At 39.0% G+C, this 18,600-nt stretch overlaps 1 protein-coding gene across 1 annotated transcript; it reads right to left on the reverse strand.

Annotated features, from left to right (window-relative positions):
- Positions 1–242: 242 nt before the first annotated feature.
- On the reverse strand, positions 243–18,212 carry zgc:158689 (I-BAR_IMD_IRSp53 and SH3_Irsp53_BAIAP2L domain-containing protein). The gene is made up of 15 exons (XM_007254516.4): positions 18,034–18,212; positions 12,424–12,547; positions 10,471–10,546; positions 10,193–10,279; positions 9,212–9,273; positions 9,013–9,084; positions 8,775–8,912; positions 7,186–7,338; positions 6,548–6,727; positions 5,163–5,655; positions 4,860–5,070; positions 1,870–1,935; positions 1,543–1,759; positions 1,165–1,205; positions 243–1,065 (listed from the first exon to the last, which is right to left on the reverse strand). The coding sequence occupies exons 2-15, from the start codon at positions 12,469–12,471 to the stop codon at positions 993–995; spliced, it is 1,917 nt and encodes a 638-aa protein (XP_007254578.3). The 5' UTR covers positions 12,472–12,547; positions 18,034–18,212; the 3' UTR covers positions 243–992.
- Positions 18,213–18,600: the final 388 nt, after the last annotated feature.

Raw genomic sequence — 18,600 nt, forward strand, 5'->3', positions numbered from 1 at the left:
CTGCTTCAGTTCTGCCTTAAATCACTCAAGATTCTAGTGTTACATTGTACAAAATACAGTATATTGTATATTTACTATTACATATTAAACCAACTCTCCTTCATGTTTCATAAAAGCAACTGGATAAAACCCCTGTGAGGAGGCACTTTTTCTGTATGAATTATGAGTTCAAAACATACAATACATGCAATTGTTTTTGAGGAATATGGTACATATTTGCTTAATGTTATTAACTTTTAAAAAAGTATAATAACTTCCAAATTACAGTCATCATACAGGAAAAGTGTTTCTCTTACAAGGAGTTATATTTTGTGTTTCCTATTAACACAATTTAATAAAAATATATGTATGGTTTATGCAGATTTAGAATACTGCCCAGGAACCAGGTTGATGTATTTTAAATGTATCGCTCCATCAGTATGGCTCCAGTGCTTTTACACTATACTACTATTACTACAGTATTGACCAGTATTGCAGTCGTGTGCCATTCTGTAATCAGCATTATGCCCATATTTGGCACTCCAGGTCTACGACTGTTTTTTTATTATTATTTTTTTTTTATCAAAAATCAACTGTGATATGTATAGAGTCACAATATTGAGTGGTAACATTATGTACATCTGTGTACACTAATTGATTCTCTGAATTACAAAGGTTGAAAATAAGTCAGACTATGAACATTGGTATATGCAAGCTTATGCACATCAGTTACTAGTAGTATAACTCAAAAACAGAGTTAGCAAAATCTACACAGAGCAAAATGTATAGGGGTCTCAGCATATATCTTTACCACAGAAAGTGAAAACGCCATTCATTCCTGCCATTGAAAATCAGAGTTAGACAAGGAGTGCCAAGAATGGGGATAACAAGAACAGGATGGAGAATAACAAGATGCTTGTTTATGAGTGTTGGCACAGAAACCTGGATGAAATTATCATAAAAAAACGGCTTCTTAATTAGCCTGGCCTGGTTCAAACTGTAAAAACAGAAACCTAATCAATGAGAGGAGCCGAGCGGTCATTGGTCACTGTTTTCCTCAGGCGAATGTGAGCAAACGGATTGGTCCTGTAAATGGGAATAAACAGATTGGAAGTATAAGTTAGAAGTTACAGCTGATGAGGTACCTATGTAATGTAGATTTTCTATCAGCTCTGGTTATGTTACCTTGAGGGAGATGGTGGTGGAGACGAGCGCTCAGCAGACAGCTAGATGAAGAGGAAAAAGAAACAATGGCGGCGTCAAAACGCGGCAAATACATTACTGTCCAAGCACTCTGTCTGGTAAAAATATGGTAAAACAGTCATAATAAGTATATATGAGTTACTGTGGATATCTATACACCCTGTCAAATGCACCATATGATTACTGCAATCTGAAGTTTACAAAGTTTACAAAGAATTTGCATTATACAATACAGAGGCCATAATGTTACACCATCAATGAATATATGTATAGACATGCCAAAATTCATGGGACTGCAACTAGTAAATTTTGCCCTCCTGTATTGGTGTGCTGAGAGAGTACATAGTTTGTGTATCTCACTTTGTCTTTCTCCAGCTGAGCAGACAGTCTGGGGCTGAGCTGTCTGGTGTCAGGGTTCATCATGCTGTAAGGCCGCGGCCTAAAAGTGCTGATGCGCTGAGACACCACACTCCGATCATCCTCCGAGTCTGGACTTGCCTGCTTCAGCTCACCAGCAGGGGGCAGTCTGTCCAGTTGCCCTGTACTAGTGCTATTCATCTTAGACAGCAGGGGGAGACTAGGAGGAGCGAGAGACAGATGGAATGAAAACTCTGCTTGCTCTTCTCCAAAATCATCAAAATTATTTACCATTTTCAAAAATGAAATGAAATAAAGGTAAAGGCAGACCTGATATCCTGCTGTTCCGGTGTGCTTGAGAACGGCTGGGTGTAGGAGAAAGGAAACCAGCCTTTCCTTTAAGAGAGAGTAAATAATTGCCATGTAAAACAGCAGTCTTGAGAAACATCAAGCTAAACACGGACAAAAGTTTTGGGACACCTCCTTGTTTAATGTTCTTTTTTTTTAGAAATCCAGGACCAGTGTTGGGAGTAACGGCGTTAAAACTAACGGCGTTACTAACGCCGTTACTTTTTTTCAGTAACGAGTAATCTAACTAATTACTATGACTGTAACTATAACGCCGTTACCATTTCCGACACCCCGTTACTGCACGTTACTTTAGCAGCTCTATGAACTTTTTTTTTTATTTCGCTTTGCCCTGGTTAACCCCTCCTCTGTCCGGTGAACTTGAGCTTCTGGCCGATGTGCCTGTGGTTTGGCGTGGTGAAGTGAGGCACAATTGTGACGATTTGCGTGCTCTAATCAATTCAGTGATTGCCGTGGACAACCCAAGTTCCGAATTAAGGACGTTAAGCTCTTTTTAGCTGCTCCGGTTTTTGTGGTGCTGCTGCTTTCTATTTTAGAGCTTAGATTCTCTGCCCGAATCCCACCTGACCTGAGGACCGACCCGAAATCAGGCTCCTATTTTTATTTTATATAAAGCTCTGGTGTGATAATCACAATGTTGCTAAGTAACCAATTATTATTGTTCACTAAAGCGAACGAAATAGCGAAAATTGAAAGTGAAAAACATTTGTGTTAACTGAATCTAATAAAAACGGTAATTAAAAGGAAAAACATAACTATCTCGAACTGTATTTTGTGTTTATAAAACTAACTAAAACGAACTGAAATTACTGATAGAATACCCTCATTTTTGTGTTTAATTTATTTATAAGCGCTGTTGTACAGCGGAGTTGTACAGCGGGAGTTGTTGTGCCGAGCGCGCGGCACTCGTGGTCCGTTAGTTCTTGTGTAAAGCGCTCGCGCTAGCAAGCCCACCCTAAAATGAACAGAAAAAATAAAAACAAAATAAAATTAAACTATAATAAAAATGAAAACTGTAATCACGTAGCTCTGGGCGCACGTGAACGCCTCCGCGTTTGACTTGCAGCATTGTGTGTAGCTGTTCTTAAAAATCATTTAAATTAAATAATAGTTCTATGCTTCTATGTTACAGTGTTAATTAACATAATTCTGATTATATTTCGCTCATTCAATCAGCCCGAAAACAGACAGTTTATGGGGCGGATCGGGTCAGGCTCATAATGACAGTTTATGGTTCGGGCTTGGGCAGAATGTGCACGGGCTCCGGCTGGGTCGGATTTTTTGGGCAGGATCTAAGCTCTATTCTCTTTTGGTGAAGCTGTTATATTAATACCATTTTAACGGGCATTAAATTGTTGTTTTTGTCCATTATTTTGTTTTATATATACATATTTCTTTTGAGTGTGGCTTGGTTTGTTAAATTTCATCCCCAGACGCGTTTTTCCGCTTTTTTCAGTATTACAAGTTTTAGTAATTTTCTTTGGTTGTGTGGAGAATTTCGTTTTATTTTTCTGAAATTCGTTAGATTATATTTTTGTCAACATTTTGGGTTTATTTTCGTTTGTTATTTTTTGTTATTTTTCTAATAATAATAGTAGATGCATAATTGATTTCCTTTTTTTGACGGGCGAATAATAAAAAGTAACGCTAGTTACTTTTACTGGTAACTAATTACTTTTATAGTGGAGTAACTCCGTTAGTAACTCAGTTACTTTTTTGGAGAAGTAACCAGTAACTATAACTAATTACTTTTTCAAAGTAACGTGCCCAACACTGTCCAGGACATTACAAAAAGTTTATCCTGCTTTTGTTGGAGGAACTGTAAGTTGGGAAAACTTTCTAATAGATTCTGGAGCATTCTTGTAAGTATTTTATTGCATTTAGCAACAACATGGCAGGACTCTTCCCGGAAGTACTAAATCATTCCAAAAAAACCAATTCTTTGTAACTCTCAATGCTTGAGGGCTTTTTACCACTCTAATCCATTACTGTCATTAGGCATGGTGCCAATAGGTTCATGTTTATCTGCTCCAAAGAGCCCAGTTTTATTAACAATACTTCTCTACAGGTACTTGACAAACTGTGTGTGTGTGCATTTTCACATCAGTGCACTATTATACACAGCTAGTGTTTGACATTTAACAATCCTAATAATAATATCTGACAGCTCCATTTTTACATTAGTATTTTGTTTCTATGCTGTTTTGTGTTGTTTGTTTCCCTGCTGGCTGGAAGTGACTTTTCCACATGGCTCTGAAATGTCCCACCTGAGTAATTACATTATTTATTATAGCTGTCACACCTGTCACCTCTAGCATGCCTGCTCTGCCTTCATCTTCTGCTGACAACAAACTCATGCCCACAAACTCTCAATCTCCCATAATACCCTGTACGCTCACACACATCACACACACAATTGATCCAATGCCTCTACCCCATTAATGTCACCTGATTTAATCTCATACACCTGTTTTCCTGTGTATAAATACTGTCTTGTATCACATGCTCACTGCAGAGTATTAGCGGTTCAGTTTATTGCAATATATACACATGTAAATATTACATGTAAATGTAAATTATTATGATAAAACCACTATATCTGTTTTTTGAGAATCAGCAGTATTGCAAAACATGGTAATGCAATATTCAATTGTATCCATTTAGATCTATTTTTTTGCAACAACCCTATCCTTAAGCTAGATAAATAAGATGTTTTTAATCTATTTAATATGTATATTTGTCTGCCTTATCCGTTACAATACACTATATTATTGATCCCTTTTCTGATTGGCTAGTCTCTACTGTGCGTAGTTAAAAATTTGGACAAAAAGAAACTCCTTTGGGATGTTTGGATACTTTGAGAAACTGCAGTGATACAGCTGCTAAAAACAGATGGACAGTGGCTAACAGCACTAAGATTAATCTTCCAGATGTTTGTTGATAGTTCGTACCGTCCTGTCCTCTCATTCTGCCCGTAGTGCCATCCATCTCTTGGCTCACTGATCAGCAGACTTAGGATGTCTCCAGGGAGAAAGGACAGCAGACAGGATCCTCCTCCTCTTTCTCCACCAGGGCCTCCTTCAGAAGAGGTCGGGGAATGAGGGAACAGCGCTTCAACACGAAGAGGAGGAGCGAGAGGGAGGACCCGAGGAAGTGTGGAACCTGCGGATGGAGATAAAGTGATAAAAGTACATAATTTATAAAAGAGATAAATGAAATAAGGTAAAAACAGAGAAGAAATAAATCAGACTTACCGAAGATCCCAGCGCGTAACTCACTTGGCACTCTCCTTGGCAAGGGTAATGTTGAAGTTGCATAGTGGTCAGCAGCCTTAAACAGTAGAGGATTATGGGTGGGTGGAGAGGTGGCACCACCCTGCTGGAGAGCAAAGGGCACAGGTGTGAGGGCACGAGAGAGAGGTGCACTGTGGGGGAGAGGAGGACTATGTGGGGCGTTGGAAGGGAGAATCAGGCCTTGCAGGGAGGCGGGGCTGAGAGAGAGAGAGGCAGAAACGGATGAAGGAGGAGACTGCAGACTGGACTGGGACTGGGCGGGGCTGGCGGAGGCACTGGAACTATGGGCGGGGCCGTTGGGCGATATGTGTTGCGGGGTGCTGGTTGCAGTGGGTGTAGGGAGAGAGGCAGGACTGAGGTCAGCCGAGCCAGACTGACTGCCTCGCTGCTGCTGTTGTGAACGACTGCTGGCCTCACCATTAAGCAAGGGCGGGACTTCCTGTACAGACAACCTCTGGAAAAGAACACAAGATGGCAACCAATCAGACTAATGGCACTTTTCATATTAAATCTTATATAATTCCACTAGAATTATAAACATTCCAAACTCATTCAAATGGAAATGAGCTGCATTCAGTTTGAACTCGGATGTCGGAATTTCCTCGTTTCAAATAGAAAATTCAATTGAAACCTCCCCACAAGTAAGATTTCCTACTCGTAAAGTCCCCACAATTAGAATCCACACATAAACATTAGTAAAAGTAACAGTGTTACATTATTTTAGTTATTATTATCACTTTCACCTGTGAAGTGAGTTGTAAACATAATACTGTTCAATCTGTGGACATGTTTTCATGGTGTCTGGATGTGCAAAATACTATGTAATGCATTGTTATTAACTGGGATCCCTAACAATGCTAAGCTGGGGGGGAAGCTTAGCTAAAGAGGGGGAAATTCTGACTGAATTCCAGCTAAAAAGTTTGGTTAGTAGAAGGTTTTCTGAACAATGCCTAAGCGGCTATCGAGCTCGGAGGAACACACAGTGACTATGTTCCGATATATTTTAATGTTTAGTAACATTAGAACGAATGGAATATTTCCTTAGTATTTCTAATAGCTGGGAGCGGTATTTGTGAAACGTTCTAATAACACTGTGAAACAAACCATTATTACGTCACACATTTTCAGAACATTCCTGGAACATTATTATTTTAGTAATGTTACAGGCTAACCTTCCTTGAACCTGTTCAAAGTGTTGCTAAATATTCTCAGAATTTTCTCTGTTACCTGTTATTTTCCATAAATCACTGGTTCATAACTGTCAACCCAGGTATGGTAAACTCTAATGTCAACAGTTATTAGAGTGTTTAATACATCATAATCCAGCATATTCAGAGCAAACTCACCTGCTCCCCAGGCTGAGCAGTGCCAAGTTTGGCATGTCGGAGGACCTCTGCTATCCCAGCAGCCCCAGTACCTTGAGGGGCTGTGTGCCGCAGCAGGTTGAGCGCTCGTTCAGGGAGTTTGGTTGGCTGGGAGCAAGACTGCTGCCATGATGATAACTTCTGGGACAGCAGCTCTCGCACCTACAAAATACATGCATTTCTCTTTCAGTGTTCAGTAGTTCAGCAGCATCCACTTTTACTGTAACTCACTACATACTATACTGCTGTTTTATATGTAATGCCACAATATTTAAAAAGTAAATATATATATTCTGACCTGAATCTAATAGAATACTGGTTTTTATGCTATGGTAGAAACCAATCTGCAGGTTCTCTTGTAGTGTTAGAGTTGTTGTGCTTACAAAACACAACCGCTTTACAGGTTAAATAGATTTGATGACAAACTATTCACTTTTTTATAGAACTGTTTGCTTTATTTTGTAGAACTCTTTGGGGTTCTTTTTTGTTCCAGTAATAACATAACTGTTATTGTGTATCTTGTAGTGATAGTTGATTATGTCTGATTGACTGTAGTTATGCTCCTTATAGTGAAGTCTGTACCTTGCAGTGAGTTAATATGACAAACTGTAGTTGTGTACCTTGCAGTGGTAGTTGATTAGCAGCTTTGTGACGGAGCACTGGCGGTCCACCAGAAAGCAGTACCTCCTCCTTTCCTCTGTCAGAGCTGAGCGGTAACCCACAGCAACCAACGTATCCAACTCGGTCTGCTTGCGACTCATCAGCTCTACATGCTGAAAGAGAGAACGAGACAGAGAAGAGGTTTGTATGTTGGGCGCACAGTGTGCAAGGATGTGTGAGAGCACATTAACCCTTTCAGACCTGAATTATGTATCAATGAAAAATAAAAGACTGTCTAAAAGTCTGTATAAAAATGAAATCCTTAAATAACTAAATATCCTTCTCAAAAACTCAAATATTGAATAGCATTTTAATGTCCATTGCATTAAAAGCCTATTTTTATTTTTTTATTCTTTTTACTTCACAACCTATCCCTAAACAGGAAAATAATCATGATAAAAAGCAAAAAGTAAGAGTCTTAAATGGTTAAAAAACGAAGCATATAAGTACATACATACAAGAGTGTATGCATATATGTATATGTTAAATAAAATTAGATGAGACCATAACTTTCAATAAAAGTAATTGTAAAAAGACTTTCAAGGTAATTCATGGGGACTAAAGGAACAACACTTTCTCTTCCCTCAATATTTACAGTTGTGCAAGACAGTTTTATTACTGACCCAACCCCCATTTGCTTCCCAGGAATTGGTTAAATATACTTTACAATTCAGTGTAAATTTGACATTCACATTTTTTACATTCTTTTTTTGGTTTTTAATTCACAGGGTGAGTGCTCATTAATTAACAGAAAAACACTGTAAATGCGCCAAAAATAAATAGCCCTACAGACTACACATCGTAGTCACATCTAAACCAGATCTAAGTAATACACTGTTTTATTTGTAGGTTTGTTTTGAAGGCCTATAAGTAGTTAGCTTGTATTCAGAAAGTAACATTGTTATAAATGCAAACTATGCACTATGCAAATGCACTATATTGCACTGTATTGCTGCTAGCCCTTTTTTTACCGGTTTCATAAAGAAAGCAGAAAAATACCCCTATTAATCAAATACCTTTGGTTAATACACTGAGCGCTAATGCCTAATCAAACCAAATATGCAAAATATGTGGATATTTTTGAACACATGTGCCAGCCAGTAATCACATAAGACCTTATCAGCTCAGGTCAATCTGCAACTTTAGAATGGTGGTAATACCGGCTTACTCTGAATTTGAACAAAAAGCTACACAATAAAACAATTCAACCAAACCTCTAATACACCCAGTCCCACCACATCACCAAACCACTACCGCTTTACCAGCACAAGACCATGGGACAGCAAGTAGTTTTGTGTTTTATGACTTTTGCAGAGTATCAAGAATTTAAAGAAAGATTTGTAATGTTTATGAAATTTCTCCTTGTGCTGTTTGTCTGTTCACACAGACAGTTCTAGTTCTAGAGACCAGAAGTCTCTAGTTACAGAAAAACAACTTTGAAAATGTAATGTCTCACCAATCTGACACCCACTATCATAGGAAAGCAGGGGGTTCCTATGAAACAGACAGTAACCTCTCCAGTCCAATAAGTTCTAAATGTTGTGTGTACCTGCATCTCTCGATCTCCATACTTGTTGGGGTGACGGCTACCCTGGCTCTTTCTGCGCAGCTTCTTCAGCTGTGTTTGGCAGCGTTCAATAGACTCCGACTTCGACTTGCGCTCATTCTGGTACTTCTTAAGGGTTGCCTGAAGAAAAAAGAAGAGTTAACCTTAACTTAAAAAATCTGTGATCAGTAATGATCAGTTATGATCATGAATGAAAGCAAGCAGTTAATTTCTGTCTTACTGTAAGGTATTTAATGTCCAGATCTAGCTTCTGCTCCAGCTGAGAGAGAAGTTCAGAGTGAAACTGCTTCAGCTGGACAGACACACACAGACAGAGAATTGTCAGATGAGTTACTTTGGCTTTGTTCATATTGCAAGGCTTATTAATCAATTATTTTACATTACTATGCTTTGTTCACCCGCATCTCTCACACACTCACCACATCTTCTAACTGCACTTGGATCTGTCTGTGCACTTCAGCCATCTGAAACAACGTGTCACCTGAAGTTACACACACAAAAAAACTGTAAATGTGTGATGTGAACATAGCAATACACAAAGGAAAATGCACTCAGTATCCACTTTATAGAAAGTAATATCTGCTCAGCGGTTTGAGGAGGAAGTTGGCAAGCAAATTACACATGCAGAGCTATACCGTTATATAGAACTATAAACTAGGCTGACCTCTAAAAGTGCTAAAAGAATAGAAAAGCATTAGTAAATTGTGCACAACAACAGATCATTACATTACTACAATGGACCAGTAAGCTAGGTGGGTGTTTTAAAGTGCTGAGTGGAATTACTGGTTCACCATCCAAATAATATAATATCTGGTCAGCAGTGGTCCCATGGTAAGAAAATGCCCAATGATGGACAGGATAGAGATTGGCTGGCAAATTGTGCATCACAACTGATTTAAATTGGATGAATGAAAACTTTGTCACGCATGCAGAACTGTGTGAAATACAACTGAAGACAGAGCCCACGACTGTCCAGCCACTGAATGAGGGCGTATTCATACACATAATTTGTCGGCCGGTTTGTTTTGAGTGTGGTCCTGCTGGGCAGTGTGTGCGTTGGGCGTGTGTGTTCCCCAATGAACAACACAATGTGTGCGGAGTCTGGCATGTTGCCCTCTCTCCCTCTCTCTCCCTCTCTCCTTCCCGCTCTCTCTCTCTCCCTCCCTCATTTCTTTTTCTCCCCCACCCCCGCTGTTTTCAGCAGTACAATGAGATCATGTGGTGTTGTTAATCTTTCTCAACAAAGACCCCTCTCTCTCTCCTCTCATTTCTTCTTCCCCTTTTAATGCAACACTTCTTTCATTCTCTCATCTTGTCTCATTTTACCCTCTTCCTTCTCTTCACTGCCTGTCTTCCCTTCTCTCTACTTCCCTCAGGCTTTCCTGTTTCCTATCTCTCACCCAGTTCTTTGGATCCTTGGCTGTCACTGGCCAATTCCCCCAGTTTGACCAGTGCATCAAAGTAGCCCTTAGCGGCAACCGTCACTCCTGTACACACAAAGAGAAAAGAGAAAGATAAAAACACTTGTTGCATGTGGAATTTGGTCACCAGCATAATGTGCAATCAGGATCAAATGCTTTATTAGGCATTAAAATGATTTACTAAGACTTTGAAAAACAAAACACGGTGAAGTTCATACACACTTACTGTGTGTGGAACTGGAGCAGAAATGACTCACCAGTCAGTGCTTTCTCATAGTGCTTTCCCATGGTGACAAAGTTCTTCAGACTGGGGTTAAACTGCTCCAGGATACCCTAAACAGAGCACACACACTCTTAGATACTTCACAGTTCTGTTTTATTTGGATAGGGCTTTCCACACCAAACATTGCACCAAAGCAATTTCTATTCAGAAATGCAGGATCAAATCTCAAGCTGACACAGACAGTGTCAGGGAAAAACTCATATTATAGAGCATATTATGAGCTGGTGCTGTTATGTCACTTCACTATGCACCTTAAACTTTAATTCTGCTGCTTTTGCTATTGTTATCTAAACCACCATATACATTTTGTGTAACATCCTCCTCCTAATGACCTAATTATTCTGTCTATATGTCTTATATCAAATACAGTGCCTTGCAAAAGTATTTGGCCCCCTTGAACTTTTCAACCTTGTGCCACATTTCAGGTTTCTAACATAAAGATATGAAATTGTAATTTTTTTGTGAAGAATCAACAACAAGTGGGACACAATCCTGAAGTAAATCAAAATTTATTGAATATTTAAAACTTTTTTTTTTTAGAAGTTTAGAAGTCGCTTGGAGTATGTCTATCAGTTTTGCACATCAAGTTTTGCCCATGCATAACAGTTCAAGCTCAGTGAGGTTACATGGAGAACCTTTGTGAACAGCAGTTTTCAGCTCTTTCCACAGATTCTCGATTGGATTCAGGTCTGGACTTTTACTTGGTCATTCTAACACCTGGATACGTTTATTTGTAAACCATTCCATTGTAGATTTTGCTTTAAATCTCCGTCCCAGTCTCAGGTCTTTTGCAGACTCCAACAGGTTTTCTTTCAGAATGGTCCTGTATTTGGCTCCATCCATTTTCCTATCAATTTTAACCTGCTGAAGAAAAGCAGGCCCAAACCATGATGGTGCCACCCCCATGTTTCACTTTGGGGATGGTGTGTTCAGGATGATGAGCAGTGTCACTTTTCGGCCACACAAAGCACTTTGTATTTAGGCCAAAAAGTTCTACTTGGTCTTCTTTGGTCTGACCACAGCACCTTCTTCCACATGTTTGCTGTACAAAGAGCTTATGTCTTTCTTTCAACAGTGGCTTTCTTCTTGCCAGATTTGTGCAGTGTATGACTGATTGTTGTCCTATGGACAGAGTCTCCAACCTCAGCTGTAGATCTCTGAAGTTCATTCAGAGTGATCATGGCCTCTTGGCTGCATCTCTGATCAGTCTCCTTCTTGTTTGAGCTGAAAGTTTAGAGGGACGGCCGGGTCTTGGTAGATTTGCAGTGGTCTGATACTCCTTCCATTTCAACATGATCGTTTGCACAGTGCTCCTTGAGATGTTTAAAGCTTGGGAATTTTTTGTTGTATCCAAATCCAGCTTTAAACGTCTCCACAACAGTATCTCGGACCTGCCTGGTGTGTTCCTTGGTCTTCATGATGCTCTGTGCGCTTTAAACAGTACTCTAAAGCTATCACAGAGCAGGTGCATTTATACGGAGACTTGATTACACACAAGTGGATTCTATTTATCATCATCAGTCATTTAGGTCAACATTGGATCATTCAGAGATCCTCAATGAACTTCTGGAGTGAGTTTGCTGCACTGAAAGTGAAGGGGCTGAATATTATTGCATGGCCCACATTTCAGATTTTTATTTCTAAAAAAAAGTTTAAAATATCCAATAAAAACAATAAATCACTTCATGATTTTTTGTTAAAAAAAATAATATCTTTATGTTTAAAGCCTGAAATGTAAAAAGGTTGAAAAGTTTAAGGGGGCCGAATACGTTTGCAAGGCACTGTACTACATAAAATATAGTATTACTGTAGTCACATAATTTACTTGGCAGGGTTAGTGCAATTAGCCAGACATTTGAGATTGAGCTATTGTCTGATAAATTAATGGCGGATGTGAATATGGACACAGAAGCTACTGTATATTTACCTTGTAGACGTTTTCTGTCATTTTGTTAACCTCGTCGGATCGAGACATTGTGCTGCTTTTAGTATCTGCCCAGCCTTTGTCTATCAGAATGCAGCTCTAAATGTTAGAGTAACACCACACACACCTGCAGGAAGAAAGAAAGTATATAAACTATGTTTAATGAGGTACACACCAAGCCTTATACTATGTGTTTTAGACCATATATACTGTACATACATGTCCCATCTTCCCTAATTTATTTTATGAGCTGTTAATTAGCTGAACAGTTGGATTAGCAAAGTCTCAACTAGGCTGTGGCATTTAAGAAAATACTGAATAAATTAACAGGCAAAAAATGTGTCAAGAAAACATTCCCCCACATCATTACCCCACATCAACCAATCCGTACTGTTCACACAAGTCAGGCAGAGCCCATGCATTTTTTTTGCTGACAAACTACCATTTGTGATCCTTAGCAGAAATTAATGTATCTCCACTGGGCAGATTAACTGAGCTTTTGCTAATTGAAGCCTTGGCTGAGGGAAGTGGATCCAATATGAGTGCATTACATTTTAACATGCTTTTCAGTTTACCAGAGGTCTACAGAGTTTTTATTTGAGTTATTATAATCTTTCTTTCGGTTCAAAACAGCCTGGCCACTGTTCATCCTTTGATCTCTCTCACTAACAACCTGTGCTCAACTTTATTCACAAGATATGTAAATAACTTATAACTTATAGAAACATTCCCATGCTGTCCCCTGAGGTAACACCTCATGATCAATTTACATATTGCTGTCCCATGACTTCTGACATGTGAGTGTATGGTTACTGTATATGTTTCTTCTTTCTTATCTCTTCCAGCTGTTACTGCAGCATTAACAGCTATTTAATGCTAAGAGAGACAGAACTACTGACAAATTCATTGACAATGACAGCTGGACACTTTAAAGGCATCTGGCTGTAACTTTTCATCAGCTGTCAATTTCTTCTGTTCTATTTATTCATTTCAAAACAATGATAACAATCGCAAAAATGTGCCAAGCCAGAGACTTACAGTAGTAACACACAGAGAAACCATTTAATTGAGTGACTTCTTGCTGCATTCTTATTTCTGTTTTAACCTAAAATCCTTATTACAAGAATCCCATTTAATCTTATGTGTTTAATCCTCACTTTGTGAATCTACGGCATGTCAGTCAGCTTGGAATACGTATACTCTGAGTAATACGTTTACTTAAATTTCTCCTGATTCATTGGCTCAGGGTTAGAGGTCAGTATAAGACTTGGATACAGTGGGTCTTGAATCCATCACATCGAGGCTGAGATGTCATAGTTCCTCAGAGGAAAACAGTGTGTTTGAGGATCCGGGCAAGTGTCAGAGCGCTGAACAAACAAGCATGTGCTTCACAGAGCTTCCCCTTGGAAAGAGTGGCCGAGGCTGGCAGGCATGGAGAGGAATTCCATTCCGGATTACTCTTTCAGACGCAGCTCCACCTCAGCCCCCCAAACCTCTCCCTCATACTGCTGTTATTGCAGGGAGATTAGGCGGAAAACTTTAACCCATATCAAGTGATGGAGCACGGCACAAAGAAAACATTCTCACCACTCTGATCTTTCCTCTTTTCCCTCTCTACACTTCTGTCACCTTCCATCACCCGTTATTCGACACGTTCATCTCTCATCACGTCCCTTCTGTTTTCTCCTCACTCCCTGTCTTACCCTGCCTGGATTTACTGAACTCAATTGAACTCACTTCTTTTTCATACAGTCATCAATTTGGACGTGTGTTTTTTGACAGTTTTAGACATTATAATTGAAAGGTTTAGACGCAAAAGCTTGATTGAGCAAAAAGCCTTAAAAATCTGGGCAACGGGGCGCAGAGTGGTCCAGCAGTCTAAAGCACTGCCACTATGAGCGGGAGGTCGCAGGTTTGAACCCCAGCTCATGCAGCTTTGCTATCAAGCTGCTGGCGCTCAGAGGGAGCAAAATTGGCCCTGATCCCTCCGAGTGGATAAATGGCGCTCTCTCCCCACATCACTCCAAGGGTGATGTCCACAGCACAGGGCGTCTGTGAGCTGATGTACCGGAGCCAAGCCGCTGCACTGTCCTCCGAACGCGCTGGCTGCTCGGCAATGCTGCATCAGCAGCAGCTCGAAGAGAAGCGGTGGCTGGCTTCACATGTATTGGAGAAAGCATGTGCTAGTCTTTGCCCTCCTGGTGTGTTGGGGCATTACTAGTGATAGGGGGAGTCCTAATGAGTGGGTTGGGTAATTGACCGTGTAAATTGGGGAGAAAATGGGAAAAATTTGAAAAAAAAAAAAAAAAAAATCTGAGCAACAATAAAGTTCAAGTTGAGTCAGCAAAAAAACATTTGTGGAAATGTAGCACCATTTACTATTATTATTACAGTACATGCTTAGGCATCTAAAATAGATTACAGATATATCTGCAATGGATTTTCCGAAGGCATCTTAGCACAAAGATGATTCTTTAGATCAGGGGTCGCAAATAGTTTTGGCCGCGGGCCAGATATTTTCCAAGTCATTACGTGGGGGGCAAAAAAAAAAAATCTGTTTTTGGAAAATGAAGCAGGTAAACCCAAGCTCCTCACACGGAGATCAAACCCGAGTCGTCAGGAAAAAATGTATTTTAAAACTCTAAGTTCACATATAAAGAACATGTTCAAAAGCATCCCAAAACTACTACAAGACAACTTTAAAGACTGTTTAAAAGATAATTTTGATTTGTCTTCACATTATTGTATTAAACATTGTTAAATCTAGCTTTTCTCTGACGGAATTTAAAATACAAAAAAAATTCACATTTGCAAGAAAATATCTTAGTGTCTACCATGCAAGAGTCCTTTACACCTGCTGTGAATCTAATATAAAACAACAGTCAAACATGGTGGTGGTAGTCTAATGGCATTGAGATACTTTGTTGCTTTAGAGCCCAAATAACTTGCCAATTTTGACAGACTATGAATTCTGTTCTTTATCGCAATGTACTGAAGTAGAATATCTGGTCATCAGTATGTGATCAAGTTTGCAACTAAGCACCACTGGCTTATATGCTAAGTCTTCAATCCCAGGCACAAGAAAAGGGGCTTTTTGATTGGCTCAAAATAATACATTCTTTGCAGCTTTATAGTGAACTATTTATGATATGAACCCACTGAGATGCCACTGAAGAATTATTTAAAGCCCTCCACCGTCAGTTTACGTAGCCTCATAAAACATTTTATAGGAGGATTAGAACACATTTAGGGGAAAAATAGATTTAAAATATCATGCCTTCTATAAGTATGCATGTAACATTTAACATATTTGTCAGGCAATTTGGAGAACCTCTAACACCTCACCTTACAGGCCTGTAAGCATTACAGTGGCATTACAGGCCTGGTAGAACAATACCAGAGAATACACACAGCATCTGGTGTTGGTCACTGAGAAAAAAAATTACAACCAACCAATAAACAATTTAAGATAAATGTAATTTGCATATAAATTGCACTTTCCTAGCTAACAGAGAACATTACAAAAAACGTTTATCACTCCTTTTAAAAAGGTTCTAGGAAGGTTATTCCATAATGTTACTCAAATTATGTTCCAGGAATGTTCTGAAAACGTGATATATTGTTGGTTTGTATCTCAATGTCTCTCTCATAAAATTCTTAGCTAACCAAATACTAACATTATGAAAATTAAACGAAAAGTAACATTTTCCAAATTTACAAATGAAAAAAACTGACACCAGTGATGCTGCAGCGACCAAAAATTGCTAGCTATGGTGATTTCTTCAAAGTAAAGCTCTGATTTTGCACTGTAATCCTCTACTTTTCTTTAATCTAGACCTGGTCTATTAGTCAAGGTTTTTTACATATTTAACAAGAAAGCAGGTATATACCGTAAATTATTTGTGATGACTAAACCCTGCTTAGCTTAGTTTCCCCTGAGTTTGTGGTTCTTTTTATTACCAGTTCCTGATTAAAGAGATAGAGTGACTGCACCATATTCTTGAAGAGGATTGAAGAGCAGATTGACCTGCTTTGACCTGATCTGCTCTGATGAACATTAATTATAATATTTTTTCAGGATGTAAAAAGTGGGACATTTTTAAGTGGCCATGTCAGTCATGCAACTTTAACCCAAGTGAACAGCACTTCATTACTGAAGATTAAACTGAATGCAAACGGTGGCATTACAGGTCTGTCAGAACAACACCAGAGAAGACATTTAGCATAGAGCTCACATTCTGCACATTAACCTTCTGTTCTCTAGTCTTCTATTTTTCTTTAAAGCGATAGTCTGTACATTTTGGGGATTTTTAGAGACCTCTCTGGTAATGTGTAATTGCACCAAGCATGTTAAAGAGCACTTTAATACAGGTCAGTAAAAATAAATTGCTTTAAAAATTAAAACTATGTGATTTTTTTATTAATGACATCCAACAACTTACCAGATCACTCATAATATAGGGTATATTAGGCTTTGCATGGATAGTCATGCCATGACGCTGGTACCATTATTTGGAATATTTTGTTCCCCTCCCAATTCAGAAACATTACTGCTTTCAATTTTAAGTAAACTGTATTAGGGACTACTGCTTTAATAAAAAATACTAAGACAAAGCACTGTCATTTCAGATTTAATATTCTGTGCACTTTATAGGCACCTGCCCTGCTCTAATGAACATTAATCACAATGTTTTTTTAGGACCTGAAAAGTAAGACATTCTGGAGTGGCCATGTCGTTCACACAACCGGAACTCCCTTGATCAGTACTTCACTTACAGAAGACCAAACTGCATGCAAACAGCGACATTACAGGCCTGGCAAAACACCACCAAAGAGGACATCCGGCATTGGGTGATGCCTGTTAGTATCAGATTAAAGGCAGTCATTGACTAAAAAAAAACGAATTTATTAATTAAAAATTTATGATTATTTTAATTCATGTATAAAAACTTACATTTTAAAAAGTATATTTTTTATCAACTTGATAAAGTAATAATTAAAATGTATTATTCTAATGTGATTGTTTCTAACTAAAGCTTACATTTTTAAACTTTAAACACAATTCACTTTATTGCTGACAGAAAAACAAACATGTTGAACCTACAGTTTTAGGTTCATTGGTTTTTCTAGATAACACTTTTTATTGGTTTAAAATGCATATTTATAATATGAATACCCATGACATGCCTGCAATACTATTTTTTCCTAATATAGCCAGATGACTAAACCCTATTTGGCTTATTTCAGCTTTTCTTGAGATTGTAGTACTTTGTGCACTTTATGGGCACCTGTTCCAGATTAGAGAGGGAAAGTGGCTGACTGTGCTTGAAGAGATTTGGAGCTTAGCAGTCTGACCTGCTCTAATGAAAAATATACATTTCCTCCATTTGTATTTAAGAACATAAATAAATTATTGAAAATATACCATTGCGTAAACTTACACAAACTCTATATAGCCTACCATTAAATCTATAAGTATAGAAAAGAATGGCAAAGATCATTCCTTTTAAATCCATAACCCCCACCTGTTGATTAAGCAAGAATTTGCTACTTGGCTGTGTAAGTATGTGTGTGTAAAGAAGAGTGTGTGAAAAAGTGTGTTTAGTATTTTACCTTCTCTGTGCTCATCAGAGACCTCCCTGTCGAATCCTGTAAGTGCTGTTTTCTGGCTCTTTAGTAAGAAAGGTTAGGGTTTTCCTCCTTGGTCGCTCCACTTTGCCCCTCTGCTGCTCCTCGCCTCCAATTGTGGGGGGTAGTAAAAACTCAGCACTGGCTAAATGTCCCCCTCTCCCCCCTGTATGCCCCCTGTCCCCCCTCCCCCCTAAGCCTCACTCTCACGAATCGAGGTCAGAGATGTGGTGCAGCTGAACACTGCGCCTCATTGCTCTCTCGCTGCTCATTAAAGGAAATATAAAGTTCCAGTGAAATGAAGGGAACTCTTCTCCTCCTCACTGTGCACAGATTTACATGGGTCACACTCTCTCTAGGATCTAGGCTAGTGCCTCCCTTGCTCTCTTCCTCTCGCACAGACAATGTCTCCCCTCTCTCTCTCACTTTCTCTCCATCCCTCCCTCTCCCTCACTCGGAATGAATAACAATGAGGTAACGGGACTGGGCTCTGAATAGCACAGAGGCCAAGAAGAATGACCAAAGGATTCAACACCACATTAGCCACCTAAC

This window comes from Astyanax mexicanus, chromosome 6, assembly GCF_023375975.1.
Source record: "Astyanax mexicanus isolate ESR-SI-001 chromosome 6, AstMex3_surface, whole genome shotgun sequence".
NCBI classification, from domain to species: Eukaryota; Metazoa; Chordata; class Actinopteri; order Characiformes; family Acestrorhamphidae; genus Astyanax; species Astyanax mexicanus.

Coding starts and splice junctions, on each gene's coding strand:
- zgc:158689 (XM_007254516.4), bottom strand. CDS start 12,471: ATGTCTCGATCCGACGAGGTTAACAAAATGACAGAAAACGTCTACAAG. Junction 8,913..9,012: donor TGGACATTAAATACCTTACA/GTAAGACAGAAA, acceptor TTTTTTCTTCAG/GCAACCCTTAAGAAGTACCA. Junction 6,728..7,185: donor TAATCAACTACCACTGCAAG/GTACACAACTAC, acceptor TGTATTTTGTAG/GTGCGAGAGCTGCTGTCCCA.